Below are 15,863 nucleotides of genomic sequence, written 5' to 3'. Positions count from 1 at the left end.
TCACCCAGCTCCCCGACCTTGTGGAAGGTGTCAGAAAGGCAATTGCCGCAGCTGGTTCAAGAGCAATGCTCGAAACCTAATGATAAATTCTAAGAAAATGGAAAATGTTACGTTTAAAGAAAAGAATTTTATAACCCTGTAGTATATGCTGTGGTATGAGCAAAGAAGCCCACCTCAGACCTAAATTCTTTTTTATTTTATTTTTTTTAAAGATTTTATTTATTTATTTTTTGAGACAGAGAGAATGAGAGAGAGAAAGCACATGAGAGGGGGGAGGGTCAGAGGGAGAAGCAGACTCCCCGCCGAGCAGGGAGCCCAATGCGGGACTCGATCCCGGGACTCCAGGATCATGACCTGAGCCGAAGGCAGTGGCTTAACCAACTGAGCCACCCAGGCGCCCACACCTAAATTCTTGATCTCGGGAGCCTTGGGGTAAGAATTTGGGGATCGTGGATGCTAACAAAACTTGGTTATTACCTTGGGGCATCTGGGTGTCTCAGTCGGTTAAGCATCTGCCTTTGGCTCAGGTCATGATCTCAGGATCCTGGGATCGGGTCCTATGGGATCAAGTCCCTGGTCCGAGAGGAGTCTGCTTCTCCCTCTCCCTCTGCCCCTCACCCTGCTCATGCTCTCTCTCTCAAGTAAATAAATAAATCTAAAAAAATTGGTTATTCCCCCACCTGCCCTCATCTTTTTTTTTTTTTTTAAAGATTTTATTTATTTGACAGAGAGAGAGAGAGAACAAGTACGCAGAGAGGCAGGCAGAGGGAGAGGGAGAAGCAGGCTCCCCGCTGAGCAGGGAGCCCGATGTGGGGCTCGATCCCAGGACCCTGGGATCATGACCCGAGCCGAAGGCAGTCACTTAACCGACTGAGCCACCCAGGCGCCCCACACCTGCCCTCATCTTGTTCCTCAGCCTCCTGGGCAGAAGCACAGGAGTGTTTCACCAGACTCACAGTGTTGCACCCGTTGGGGTCATTTGGTCTTTTGGCTCAGCATACTCCAAGCTCCATTGCCCCAGACTTTCCGGGTTTGGCCTTCTGAAGTGCTCTCTGCTGCTGCTCCTGAGGTGGACCCTTTTCCCCTGAGCTGCCAGGCTGTCCCTCCATGAACACTGCAGCCACTCCTCGGTCCATTTTGTTTTCATGCTGGGAGGGTGCAAATACAAATATAGTCCTTCTTACCATTAGTTGTGAACCTGAGAATTCAGCTGTTTTTCTCACTTCTCACAAGTGTTGTAAATCATGGGTCTGTTGGTCTGGGTCCTGAGAAAGATGGGTCAGAGCACAGGCTCGGAGTTCATGCCACCTCGTTCCAATTCGGTCCCACTTGTTGGTTGTGCATCCTGGGGAAGCCGTTGACTTCCCCGTGGTCGTTCCTTCATCTCTCAATGGCCCTCATGAGATTCGAATGATGTTTGAATTTGGAAAACTTGTGTAAGGGCTAAGAAAGTGCTTTCTACACAGTGAGTGCTCACTTACAGTTCTTCTGAGTATTATCCAGTATGGTGCAGCTTAAACTCATTCCCTTTCCCAGATGGTAAAAAGCCACCTCCATGGTATTAAAACGACTGGGCCGGGGCCCCAGGCGCTCCAGGATCTTGTCAGCAAGGTGCCCTTGGCTGTCTGTGTAAGAGGGAGGACTCTCGTTATCCTTCAGGAGGCAGGCAGGTCCTGCAAAGGGGCCACACAGACCAGAGCTGTGTGAGAAAGGCCGGTGGGGTCCTGGCTGCCGTCTAAGGAGATAGCTGTTCCCCACACTCACCCCCAGAAAGCGCTCAGAAAAGGTTTTTGTTAACACACTTCCCTAAGTAGCCTCCATCTTGGGGAGCATTTCGCTTTATGCAATGTGGGCTAGTGACATTTTTGGGACTTCTCCTAGAGCCTCTCAGTCCCTGGTGCCCTGTCAACCTTACCTGTCCCCTCCGCCCCCCACCCTGTGCTGAAGTGTCTTTTGCTGATTATATTCGTTAACTTTAGATGTTTGACTGTCTGCTGAGTGACACTACCCTCTTTTTCTCTTTCCTCCAGTATGTCTTTGCTCAATCATAGCTGTGACCCCAATTGTTCCATTGTGTTCAATGGGCCCCACCTCTTACTGCGAGCAGTCCGGGACATCGAGGCAGGAGAGGAGGTAAGCCACCTGCTTTTCCCACCGTCTGGCCTCCTTTTCATCAGAGACCCTTCCCTGAAACCAGCTGTGCCTGAGGGACAGCTTGTCCCGATCCTTCTGCCAGGGAGAAGAGCCATAATGCGTCCACCCAGTGACCGATTTTCCCCTTAGTCCTTATCCAGGATTATAGGTGGATTGCCTTTGTAAACCACCATTTCTTTGGATCTCAGCGGGTCCTCTTATGTGTGTGCAAGAGAGGGATATGAGCATGTGACAGAGTGTCCATGTTCTGTGCATGTGACGGTTTGCCAGCCTTTCGTATCCCGGCCAGTGTTCATCCTTCGTGGGCAGAAGCGCAGCCTGGCTTGTGAATGGGATCCCAAGGGCTTATTACCCCCAGGGCTACTTGTCCCATTTTGCAGGTGACTCGTGTACCTTCATGACAAGAAAGCAAACAAGATTTACTCGTTCACGTGGTCATGGGGCCTTTGCAGAGCTCTCAACGTTTCTGTGCGATTGTTCAGCAAAGATGGGAAGGGCAGAGAGGCCAGGGAGTATAACCTCCTGTAGTGACTTAGCCTTGACCCCCTGGGGTTGTAACCTGCCACACCGGCCTCTTGGGAAGAAGAACCTTCTCCGAAGCGCCAGGTCTCACAAGGCAGCTGGGGATGAGCTGCCCCCGGGCTCCCAAACCGGAGCCCACACAGGGTTTGCACACGTAACCACCCCGAACGTGTGCTTATAGGTATTTACACTCTTTAGAACTTAGTTTCCTTCCACCTTCCAATTTGCTAAAGTGGATATTTATTGCAAGGAAAGCAGAGTATCATAAGCTTTGATTGCATTTATGCAGCACTCAACCAATAAAACCTAAACTCGGGGTCACCATATTTTATGTAGACAGGGATTGGGCTTCGATAAGACTCCCTCCAATCTGATTTTCAACTGAATAAGCTGTCTCCTATACAGCCACTTACTGGATTTCCGTTTTTAGGACCCCTGTGCTCAGTGCACTGGGGCATCTGTCAACGAGTTGGAGAATTACATTGTTTTTTATTCTAGGGCTACGTGATTGCGAGGCAGGTAAGAAAGGGGGGCGCTGTCCATTTGCAGCCATATTAGGTGCGGGAGCTGAGGGCCCCCTGTCCCCGAAGACGAGGTCGCTGCCGCTGATAGGAGGATGATTTACTAAATTAAAAAAATCAGTAACTGGAGAGGCAAACAGAAAAACTAAAAGAAACAGTCGGCATTTTCAGGAACAACAAGGAGATTTTCCTATGCCTTGTTTTCTAGGCTTGGTTGCCCGTTATTTTCATTGGTTGGTTTTCATTTAGTTGAAAAAAAGTCTTGTTTCTTGGTGCTGATTTCACTTTTTTCATGTCCTTTTCCTTCCATCTCTGGAGCAACAAGCAAATCCTTCCTCTCACTTGACACAAAATAATTGTGCTCAGCATCAGGCCCTGCAGACTCAGATACGTTCCTGCACGATACTTATCAAAGCAGCTTCCCAGCAAAGGGAGCATTCTCCCTCTAAGTCCTTTCATACTGTCTATTTGGAAGATAATTTTGTTTAATTGAGGTGTAATCAACATATGACATTCTGTAAGTTTCCAGTGTATCACACAATGATTCGATGTTTGTGTATATTGTGAAATGATCACCACGGTACGCCTAGTTAACATCCATCACCAAACATAGTTACAGACATTTTTTCTCTTGTGATGAGAACTCTTAGTGACTTTCAAATATGCTTTGCAGTGTTGTTAACTATATTTGCCATGCTGTACCTTATATCCCTAGGACTGGCTTACTTTGTACCTTTTGACCAGCTTCACCCATTTTGCACCCCCCTCCCACCTCTGGCAACGACTGCTCTGTTCTCTGTGGCTATGAGCTTGATTTTTTTTTTTTTTCAGAAAATAAAATTTTCCCCACCCCATCGTGTGTCTTGGTGGGTGACATTTTGTCTGCACGGTTGTTCCCCGTGCCCCCCCCCCATTTTCCTGTGTTAACGTCACATACCCTTCCAGATCCTTTCAAACATCATCTCTTCTATAAACCTCTTCCCGATTTCCCAGATTACAGGAAATGTCTTCCGCTTTGAGATCTCCTTTATTTTCTTTGAGGTTATTCTGGCCCTTCTGGTGACTTCTCTGTTTGCCGTAAGCATCATGAGGACAGGCCCTTGTGTCTTACTTCCGTCTCTCCCTTAGTACCCAGTACTTGGCCTTGCCGCCAGGAGACATTCATGGCTTGTTGTTGACTTGACTTCCATTAAAGTGAGCTTCCGTGGAGCCCAGGATTGCTTGTCCCTGAGGGAACTGTTGGCATTCTGGATGGTCAGCGGTTCACTGCGTCGGTGAAGGCTGCTGTCCTGAGTCCCTGCTCAGTTGATGCCTGTAGCTGCCCACCCCAACACTTGACATTCCTCCCACACATTTCAAACTGCCCCTTGGGGCAGAGGGAGAACCAGGAGCAAAGACATTTTGAGGTTGATTAAGAGGGATAGTTCCTTTTTATTGTGCAAATATTTGCTTTAGTTCAACGGAGCAAGGAAGTAAATTTAGAAGCTCTTGGCAGTTTCAGAGGATCAGCTTTGCATCTTGGCTCTACTGCCCATCAGGGAGCCCCTAGTTCTAGCACATGCTCCCTGGGATGTGAGTCCCGGGATACAGGCTCCATGAGGGACAGCTGCATAGTGCTTCTTAGGAGATCCGTACTCTGTATATGTTGAGTGAGTGAATAAGGCTTGCTGCAGACAAAACCAGAGGTGGAATAGAATGTTAGAGCCATTTTTAAAACTACCACTAATCTTCAGGTGTGTCCCACAGGCCCCAGAAAGAAAGTAACATGAAAGCCAGCCATTGCCAGTTTGAGATGAGAACATTTCAGACCTCAGCCCAGGAGACTGGGAATTTGCATAGGTTCCACAGTAGAAGTCACCATGGAAATTTCCTACCCTTTGTTTCTCTGCACATGAAGCCCATCCCTTGGACCACTTTCAGACCCTTCACTTCAAACCAGCACTATCTATAACACTTTCTACTTCAGGATTTCCATTGTAATGCTGAGTTGTTAGGTCTGTTGGTTTGGTTTGGTTTAGTTTGTTTGGTTTGCTTTTGCTTTGGGGTTTTTATCTCCTCATCTAGTACCTCCTACAGAGAGGTTTATAGTAAGGTTTGAGGCATGGCCCCCGTGCTGGATTGCTGACAGCTGCCTCTTCAGGGTTTTGGTAAGCCATGAAATGTGTGTTATCTGCTGATGGTTTTCTAAAACATGGATCAGGGAAGAAAGCTGGACAGTCTAGGCCACCCTCGTGGAAATTCCTGGTAAGAAGAGGTTGTAGCTGTTACAGATAACGCCCCTGGCTGCCAGCATCCTCTGGAGCCGTATCAACTGTGAAAAATATGATTTGCATAAACTGAGCATGTCAGTATCCCTCATATTGGTTTTAATTTAAATTGTTGTGGGATTAAGACAGTCTGTTTCTTCTCTCAGTCTTCTTTACTTATATGCTAAGTCATTTGACAAATTCACTGCCTACTTATTGGGTATCATGTCCTGGGGTGGGCATTGGGAGTACAAAGATGAGTAAGACCTAGGCTTGCCTTCCGGAGCTCAAGGTATAAACGAGGAAAACTGACATAAAACAGAAAATAGTAAGAGAATATGAAATGTACAATAGTATAAAGTACATAGGGCTTTATAGACGTTCAGATTAGGGGCATCCAGGTGGTGGTAGGGGGCAGGGGTGGGCGAGTGGGTAAGAAAGGCTTCCAGAGAAGTGACTCCTAGACTCTTGAAGGATCCATAGAGTTCAACTTGGCTGACACAGGTGAAGGCGTTCTAGACAAAGACACAGAGACAAGGGACAGAATGGTGAGTTCAAGGAGTAGGAAGCGTTCTTATCAATTGACTGAAGACTTTGAATGTGACCAACCTATGAGGGAATATGCAGGGACCAGACGTGATTGTAGGACCCCATGGGGGCCTTATTAAGGAACTCCTAACAGTGTCTGGTCTATGGGAGGCACTCAGTAGATATTCATGAAGGGGTTGGGGACAGGCAATGGGGCCACACTGAAGCAGAGGAACTGTGATCAGATTTTCCATGTGTAAGCAAGGTTGGACCAGTGAGAGTCAGGTTGATGCAGTAATCCAAGCAAGAGGTGACAATGGCGCCCCGAAGTCAGGAGAAATTCACGTGGTGGCTCATGATGGGGGATCTGAAGAATATGATATTTAGAAGCTAAAATTAGCAGGATTTGCTAATGACCGAGTACAAGGGTGTGACAACAAGAAGAGAAACACTAACACTCAGGTGTGATTTTAAAAACAAGTGAGATTTGCAGTCTTGTTTTCAGTTCAGAGCCAGTAACCGCAGAAAAATTTGTAATTGTGACTGTGTGATTCCAGAAATGAAAATGAAGTCTAATTTTAATTTGGTCTTCTTATCCACTCTGTTGTACATAATGAAAAGATGGGCTTCATGGAAAAGGGGTTCCTTTGCCTTGAAATATTCAAGTAAGCAATATATCCAATATCCAGCAAATATCTTTCATGATATTACTCTAATGTTGGAAGTGATTTACTGCATTTCCCATACAAACTGCTCTAAAATGGCAAAGCAATGGTCAGTGGCATTAATATTTTAATGCGATTTTGTTCTATGCCATTAAAGCATCCACTGGTCAATGGCCACGTTTCATATATACGTTCCTGCTAAATGAGCCCTACATGTAGTGAGCAGATTCTTCATTAAAAGTGATGAACCAGTGAGTCTTCAAGAAAGGGTTTTTATCTTTGGCTGATAAAATGATTTCACTGTCATTGCCCGTTAGTAACCTATGGTGCTTTCCCCCCCCCAAAATATGCATAAAAATGTTTTGCCATTGAGATCTTCAGTTTTGACACAGAGTATTTTGTGAACTTGGATGAATGTGGAAGAGGCAAAAAGGAGGGAATGAGGCAGTGTTCATGGGAAGCGGCGTGTTTGAGCCAAGCTTGCGGGCTGAGAGCGCTCTGAAGAAGCTGATGGTGCAGGGCAGGCACAGGCTAGCTGGGGCAGGGATGCTCCATACCGGCTCACACCGAGCACACCGTTTCTGAGGAGTCGCCGTGTATATAACCATGAAGACTGGAAAGTGTCTGGAGAGATATCCAGGCTAGAAAGGCAGACAGAAGATCAGTGGGCAAGACTTTGTGTGCCTTACCCGCAAACAAACCCAGGGCCCGTTAGAAAGCCATAGCCCAGTCCAGGTAGTGATCACAGGCAGTTACAGGGTAGTGATGGAGGCTGTTAGAGTCTAGTTAGTCTAGTTAGTAGGGTTAAATGAAATAACTAGTCTCCTGTTGCCCGTTCACTGCCTGGCGTGATCACTTGTGAGTTGGCCCTTGTAATTAAGTCTTAGGTTAACCAAACTTCTTTCTCTGGCCCTGGGTTTGTTGGTTTCACACTGGGCACATCGTACTCACCCAGTGATCTAATCTGATGGCGGGGGCTGATGACTAAGAGCCGTTGGGCTGGATTAAGAAGGAGAGTCCCAGAGCCAACCCAAGAGGGAGCATGGAGTTCAGTTCATTTTACCATCACCTCATTTAAGGAAACCGGGGCTCTCAGAGCCTGTTGAGACAAGATGAATGCATACCCTTCCCGAGACTTACTAGCAGGCGGTTTCAAAAGTGTGCTTTGAAATTGGTTATTTGGAATTTGGGACATAGAGTTATCCTACAACAAAGCCTGGTATGATGGCCCTTTGCATCTCCCAGGCAGCCCCAGGTTCAGATCACAAGCAAGAAAAGGGATTTAGGGACTTAAATCCGAAGGAGCCCAGTTGTCACAGAACACTGTGGAGTGCAGGCTTATGCATTTTAGGGTTGATGCCAGTGCAGCCCCTCCAGAGGCGAGTCTCCTTTCAGCCCCCAGAAGGATGAGAAGCAGCCATATTAGAGAAAGAGTATCTGGCTTGAATCAAGGGATGTGGGTGCAAATCCCCGAAGGATCCCAGACCTTTGCTGATTTTTAACTGCCTCACGCGCCTCGCTCCGTGAGTGCCTAGCACGTAGTAGATGTTCAGTAACATCGTTGCCTATACTTCTTGAGGCCAGATACTCTTGTTTCTGTGTTTCGGAGCAGCGTGATATAGTTGCCTAACATGGGAAGGGTCTAGAGAGAGCCAGCTAGCCAGACCGGGCCGTGGCTTCTGTCACCCTGGGGGTGGCCATGGGGGCTGGGACAGCTCTGGTTGGCTGACCAGGCCTTTCTTCCACTGAGACCCGCCCAAAGCTATGGAAGGTGACTCAGACCAGGACAGTCACATTGGGAGAGGTAGAAAGTGGTTGATTCTGGATATATTTTTAAGGTTGAGCACACAGAATTTCCTGGTGGATTGGGCAAGAATGTGAAAGGGAGAGAGAAACCAAAGATGACTTTGAGGTTTCTTCTTGAAGGACATGAAAGATGCATTGCTGTCAGCTGAGATTGGGATGGCTCCAGCAGAGATGGAACAGGCCTGGGGAGATCAGGAGTGCCATTTTGTGTATGTTGAATTAGCCTTTCAGCGTACATAGATCTGGTCGAGTGTGGGATGTGTGAACATCGCAATATTACCCAAAGACCTATGTCTCCAAGTGGGACTTGACAGCGACAGGGACACCTGACCTTTCACCATCCAAGACAACATAATCACTGTTTGAAAGGGCCCAAGGAAGTCAGCTTAAGAGCTTCCATCTAGGATCACATTCTGACATTAGTTCTCCCTACTTGGAAATTATTCCTTTTTTTTTTTTTTTAAGATTTTATTTATTTATTTGAGAGAGAGAGAGAATGAGAGACCGAGAGCATAAGAGGAGGGAGGGTCAGAGGGAGAAGCAGACTCTCCAAGAGCAGGGAGCCCGATGTGGGACTTGATTCCATGACTCCAGGATCATGACCTGAGCTGAAGGCAGTTGCTTAACCAACTGAGCCACCCAGGCGCCCCCTTTTTCTGTAGTCACAAGTAAAACAGTCTCCTAACTTCAAAGCCACCAAATTTGGTTGACTTCAAATTCCATGAGGCTGCAGGACTGATTAGGATTTAAGAGCATCTGGGTGCATCATCTGCTGCCCCTTTGGGGGCTAGAATTGATCTGGCTTCTCTGATTGCGAGCGGTTATAGCTTTTACTACCCAGCCTTGGTATTACCCAACACACACGAGCTCTTGATATTCTCTTATTTGGTGGATAAAAGGCGGGGCGTAAAAGTGTATAGAGGCCAGGAGTCCAGGTCTTTAAAGTAAGTGTATAATATACAGGTGCTCACCACACAACAAAGACTGGAAGGTAATGCATTAAAATTTTGCAAGTGATTATTTGCGTATAGAGACTGTAAGTAGTATCTTTCCTTTTTGCGCTTTTTGGTGTATAATGAAAATGTGTTTTGCTTAAATAATCAGCAATGATAGTAAGCATGTGTTAAAGATGATGAGCACCGCAGCCACGTGACCCTCTCCTCTGTGGCCCCCCCCAGCTCACCATCTGCTACCTGGACATGTTGATGACCAGTGAGGAGCGCCGGAAGCAGCTGAGGGACCAGTACTGTTTCGAATGTGACTGTTTGCGATGCCAAACCCAAGACAAGGTATGTGTGTGGGGGGGGGAGGCGCGAGACCATCTTGGAGCATCTCCCAGGCACGATCCCAGTGACCTCTCAGAGAACCCCACTTTTCTTTCATTAATCCACAAAGAAATGACTCTCATGCACAGTGGGAAACTAAGGTGGATAAAAAGAATGCATTGTGGGGCACATGTTTTATATCCTTGAACTTTTATCACCCACGAAGCAGTGAGAGGTTTAATCTCAGGTAGGGATCTATGGAGCTTAGATTCTAGAGGGAATATAGGCGATAAACGTATAACGAAAAGGACATTGAAGGCTGGAGCGCTGTTAGATCATACAACAGGGGGGTTAGGGTACATTATGGCTGGTAAGCTACCGCTCAATTAGTGAATGTACTGAGTCATTCCTAGTTTTTTATTTCCTTGTTCTGTAAGGCTTTTTGCTATAACGCTTATGGCAGAGAGAGCTCACTTATCTCTAGCAACTTTTACTCTCTGAGAAAGGAAGAAAAGCCAAAATAAATGCCATAAAGACAATGAATGAACTTAGGTTAAAAAAAAAGATAATGAATGAATTTTCTCCTATTATTCATGTGCTTCCCTCACATTGAACCTATTGACTTTTGGTTTGCACACAGTCGAGTTATCTGATTAATAATTCTTACTTTTGCAGAGTGTTTTGTATTTGTGGGAATTCTTTTGTAATTACTATGTCGTTTAACTCAATAATTGTGAATTAGGAAATGCAACTCAGAAAGGTTTGGAGGTGTGCCTGTGGGAGACTCTGGGTGAAGAAAACGGGGCAGAACCAAGTCTCAAACTTAGGTCTTTTGACTGAATCTAGTGCTCCTTCCTCTCTACCATAGAGCCACCTGTGGTCTCTGGTGCCAGGATCAATGGAGAAAGGTTTCTGTTTTCCCTGAAGGAGAAGGGACCACGTGCTCATTCTAATGAGGCAGGAATCAATGAACACGATTAGTTTTTCATGAAAAAGAAATAAATGCGCTAAATGGGAAAAGTTGGATCCACCGGTAATACCTGCCCAAGATTCAGTCTGCTTTAGCATTAGCCTTTTGTGGCAGCCACGCATGCTGGAATTATAGGGGATCCCCTGGGATTTCTCCCCAGACCATCATCTGCAATGGCAAGAAGCAAGTTATCTTCCCACCAGCTTCCTTGAAGGGGAGGTCTTGGATTTAGTGCCTCTTACACTTCATCTGTATTGTAGACCCACAAAAACTTTCTTGGATAGATGCTTGTATTTTATTAAAATTGGGGTCATGTTCACTTTTGGTTTTTTTTGGTGTAGTTGAAATCAGGCTAGAAATTGTCTATTAGGAAAAGGCTTCGCCTAAAATAACAGATAACCCAACTAAAATGGTCCCAGGATGACTGATGCCCTCAACCCTCAGCCAGCGTGTCCAGGCTCTAGACATGAAGAAGAAGGGGTAATAAAAGGCAAAGAACAAAGGGCAAAGCTCCTAGGGATTTCCACTTACACTTGACTGTTCAGAACTGTATCGTATGACCCCTATTAGCTGTAAAAGAGGTGAGGAAACTACATTTTTAGGTTTTCAGCCTTTAAACTAGAGGAGGACAAGGGAGAGGAATGTTGTGAGTGGCTTTTGCGAGGCTGATCTACAGTGTCCACCGTGTTCATTGAGACCATTTTCTTTCCTCTTTTGGGCTAAAAGTTTAATATTGTATTAGGGTTCTCCAGAGAAAGAACACAACAGGGTGTGTGTGTGTGTGTGTGTGTGTGTGTGTGTGTGTAAAGGAGTAGTGCGGGGGATATTTATTATAAGGAGTTGGCTCATGTGATTGTGGAGACTGAGAAGTCCCAAGACCTGCAGTTGGTAAATGGGAGACCCCTGGTGAAATTCTAGTCTGATCCAGGAAGAGCCAGCCTTTCATTTGAGTCCAGAGGCAGGAGGGAAAAAAACAGCTCAAAGGCAATTGGGCAGGAGGAGTTCCCTCTTCCTTGTGGTAGGGTCAGTCTTTGTTCTCCTCAGGCCTTCAAGTGATTGGGTGAGATCCACCCACACTGGGGAGGGCAGTCTACTGATTCAAATGTGAATCTCATCCAAAAGCACACACATACCCAGAATAATGTTTAACCAAATACCCGGACACCCTGTGACCCAGTCAGGTTGATACATAACATTAACCATCATAAATGTTGTGTTAGAGATGGGCCAAATGGTAACATGGAAAAAGTACTTAATAATTCTGCTGGATTCTAATCCATTCTGTGCCTGACACACTGAGTGGCCTTGGGCAAATCATTCAGCCTCTCAGATTTATTTCATCATCTGTCATACAAGGGACCCATATCTCATTGTGGTTTTGATCTGCATTTCCTCTGTGGTCACTACGTTGAACCTCTTTTCATGTACCTGTTGGCCATCTATATCTCTTCACACCTGTCAGAATGGCTAGAATCAAAAAGACAAGAAATAACAAGTGTTGGTGAGGTTGTGGAGAAAAGGGAATGCTTGTGTGTTACGTTATTGGTGGGAATGCAAACCCGGGTGGCCACTATGGAAAACAGTTTGGAGGTTCCTCAAAAATTTAAAAATAGAACAACCATATGATCCAGCAATTTTGCTTCTGGGTATTTATGTAGAGGAAATGAAAACACTAACTTGAAAAGATCTCCGCATCCTCATGTTCATTGCAGCATTATTTACAATAACCAAGACATGGAAACAACTTTAAGTGTCCATCCATAGATGAATGGTTCAAGAAAATGTGGTATATATACACTGGAAGATTATTCAGCTATTGAAAAAAAGGGAATCTGGCCATTTGCAAGAACATGGATGGACCTTGGGGGCATTATGCTAATTGAAATAAGTCAGACAGAGAACGACAAACACGGTATATAACACAACGCAATTAAATTGGATGCTCTTAAAGCCCCTTCCAGCTCTGTTATCCCATGTTTCTCTGAAATGTTTTCCTAGGAGAAGTGAGTGGGGTGTGTATTGAGATGAGAATAGAAACCTGATTTCAATTAGCTCATCAGTTATGTTTTCAAGTTTCTATTTACCTGAGAATTTTGTTCTGTTTTGTGATGTAAACATCCCTCTTGAAATCTCTGTATTGCTGATTTGCTTTGAAAAAATAAGACAGGTGAATCCAGCTTAACGCATTCCCCAAAGATTATGAATTCAAAACTACTTCAGTCAAAATTAAATTTACTTCAGTTCCTAGGCTTAAAGTTTTCAAGATTATTTTTCTGCTTTTCTTGGATCATAAGAAATTCATCTCAACAGGTTTCCGTGTGAGGCAGTATTTATTACAGTGCTCGAATCTGCATGGTGCTGGACTCATGCGCTGACCTGTTTCAGGAAGGCAGGAGGCCTATCAGAGCGGCTGTGATTTACATGTGTGGGGTTAAGTGTCATTTCTAGTCATCAGCAGCTTAATTTCTGGAAGGAATAGAACTTACCTTCTAAGGGAGGCTTTGGAACGATTTGGCTTCTCCTGTGGTTTGCCCAGGTCAGAATCCTAGGCCATAGAAACAGAATAATAGACCAATGGGAATTGATTGTTCCCTTAAGTTTGTGGGCAGTGCGCAGCATGCTTCCTTGGATGTTGCCTGCTTTGTGGCAAGAAAAAGCTGTGTTTCCTGGCCATGTCACTTTTTCTTTCCTAAAGCCTGTTACATTTGATCCTTCTTCTAAAACACAGTCAGTTTACTAATAACACCGTTGCCTCACCTCACTCCTGGATTATTGAAATAGCCCCTAATTGGTCCCCTGGCCCTCCATGTCCCCTCAATCATCCATCCTGCACACTGTCCTACAGTAAGTTTTCTGAACCACCACGGTTTCCATGTCATTGCTTTGCTCAGAATTTTGGAAAACATTTGCCATTGGCTTTAATCTTCAGGATAAACTTCAGACTCTTAGCTTGGCATTCGAGGCCATGACCCCAAAGTCCAACCTACCTTTTTTCCCTTCCTTTCTCTGCCTTCCCCAATGCGTTCTGTCTCATCACACCCTCCCACCACTCAAGCCTCGGAAGGGCTTCCAGGCACACATCCGTACACTTCTCTCTGCATATCAATGTAAGTATGTAAATGTAGGCAGAGTAGCTGTGTGCTTTAATGGCTGTAAATCTTACGTTGATTTGTGAAATAAGAGTGACAGGAAATAAGACAAAAGCAAGTCAGTGCCCCAAAGGCATTCCGTATGATCCTATAAAGTGACCAGAAACCAATCACAAATTACTCTAACTCTCCCAGCAGCCAAAGCTGAAGGACTGAGTCAGAATTCACAGTAGCTGTGAGGTTGGACACACACCTGGTCCTCGGCCAAAGCCCAGTTTTTCCCGGTACTGAGGCCAGAGCCGCTCCAGAGGGTCCCAAAGAGGCAGTGGGCAACGTCCTCAGCAGACTCCACAATTATTTAAATAGCTGATTTTTTATAATGTTTTTCAATGTGGCTGATAGACATAATTTCAAATTGTAACTTAATAAAAGAAGTAACACGAAAGGTTAAAATTTATATACTCTTGGTTCCTATCTCTCTGATGGTTTGCTCCCTTCTAAGAATAAAATTTACACTGTACCAAGGGAAGCAAGGACTGCATACACTTCAGATGATCCTTCATTAATGGTATTTCTTGCAGTCTTTTCAATTCTTTATTTTAATTTTCATTAAAGTGATACATGCATACAGTCTGAAAAATCAAAGTGCTAGAAGCCAGTTCAAAACACTAGTACGCTTTCCCTCTCCTGCTCCCGAGATAACCCTTTTTGGGTTTGGCATTTATTCTCTGTTTCTAAAGCTAAAGCTCCCTTAAATCACATCCTAGGGATGTTGTTTGCTACTGGGTTGGTTTAAGGACTATTTTTTATTCTTAGGATTTCAAGTTTGTTTTTTTTCCCATATCTCCCAGTTTATGTTTTATTTCTCCCTATCTCTGCTTCATACCTTCATATTCTCTCCTCCTGAATCCTCCTCTGTTACTTACCTTTTTGAGCATCTGCATCATACCCCGAGAGTCTTGGTCAGTCAGAGCCATAGCTTTTCCACTGGAGTAAACTCATGTTCTGATCTTTGATTTTTGTTGGTTATCTTCCTTAGCATTGCATTTCACTAAGTGGTTTGGAATTTTATAATGCAAGCTCATTTGGAGTGGGAAGTATTCTGGTTTTGCTCCTTTCTCTCCTTCTGTGCTCATCCCCTCTGTCTGCTGGCCTTGCACTTGCCTCTCACAGACCCCTCAGATGTCATGGCATTTGGAACCGATGTGCCACAGTGTTGTTGAGGCTCTGCAGACCCGGTTACTTAGGTGATGGGCATCTTGGTGCTCTGTACCTAGAAATGTGCCTTCTGACCTTTCCAGGCCAAGAGCTTCTTATATGTACTCAGCCTAAGGGAACAGGTCATCAGCCCTGTGTCTACAGCCTCTTTTTATAAACAAAGGAGCCTTACCTGGGCTTGACTTACCTTTCTTACATGAAGCATTTCTAGCCCCTTCTAACCGCAGGAATGGAACATGTGCTTGCTACCGCCTGCTTCCAGACCCGAGGCCCTAGCTTCAGCTTGGCGTCTTGCTTTGCATTTCTGTTCTATTTTTGGTCCAGGGAGACGTCTTTTCTTGTTTTTGAATTAGTAAAGCTATTTTTGGTTTCTCTTTTTATCTTTTACTCACCATTGCTGTGGGGTTTGGGGTAAAGGGGAGCACTTTAAAGTCTGACCTTACATCATCTTGATTGGACATCTGCGATTTGCTTTTCAAGCATGTAGGTGTGAATTCAAGGCTTTGGAGGCAAAGGAAGATGTGAAGATAAAGGATTGAATTCTCCTGAGGGCTTCCAAACGTGTGCACCTTTTACCCTGTACCAGCCTGTCTGAGATCCTGGAGAAGGGGTCTAGATCCTTTATCACAGGGCCTTCTGTGGAGAGAGACTTGAGCAGAGTCATTCTGAAAACAGTTGAATAAATGGCTGTGTGGGGTGTGTTGGGGGGGGGGAAGCAGGAGGGAAGCCCTAATACGTTTCTCATTCCTGATGCTACAATGCTAAGTCCGCTTCCTCTTAATCTCTTCATAGAAATGAAATGCTGTTAGTTATCGTCCTTGGTAATTATTTCAGCCTGTGTTTGAAGATCCTCTTGTGTATCATGGAATTTTCTCTCTT

General features: G+C 45.1%; 1 protein-coding gene across 2 annotated transcripts in view; it reads left to right on the top strand.

Annotated features, from left to right (window-relative positions):
• Positions 1-15,863, top strand: part of SMYD3 (SET and MYND domain containing 3) — a 713,184-nt gene that overhangs the window by 552,596 nt on the left and 144,725 nt on the right. The window contains exons 7-8 of one of the 2 annotated variants that reach the window (XM_044915965.1): positions 2,031-2,133; positions 9,621-9,731. In XM_044915965.1, coding sequence (XP_044771900.1) covers positions 2,031-2,133; positions 9,621-9,731 — 214 coding nt within the window. The remainder of the gene's footprint in view (positions 1-2,030; positions 2,134-9,620; positions 9,732-15,863) is intronic. The other variant, XM_044915966.1, reaches the window with a different exon arrangement.

Source organism: Neomonachus schauinslandi, chromosome 6, assembly GCF_002201575.2.
Source record: "Neomonachus schauinslandi chromosome 6, ASM220157v2, whole genome shotgun sequence".
In the NCBI taxonomy this organism is placed as follows: domain Eukaryota; kingdom Metazoa; phylum Chordata; class Mammalia; order Carnivora; family Phocidae; genus Neomonachus; species Neomonachus schauinslandi.
The sequence above is the reverse complement of the archived record's forward strand: the minus strand, read 5'-3'. Positions and strand labels throughout refer to the sequence as shown.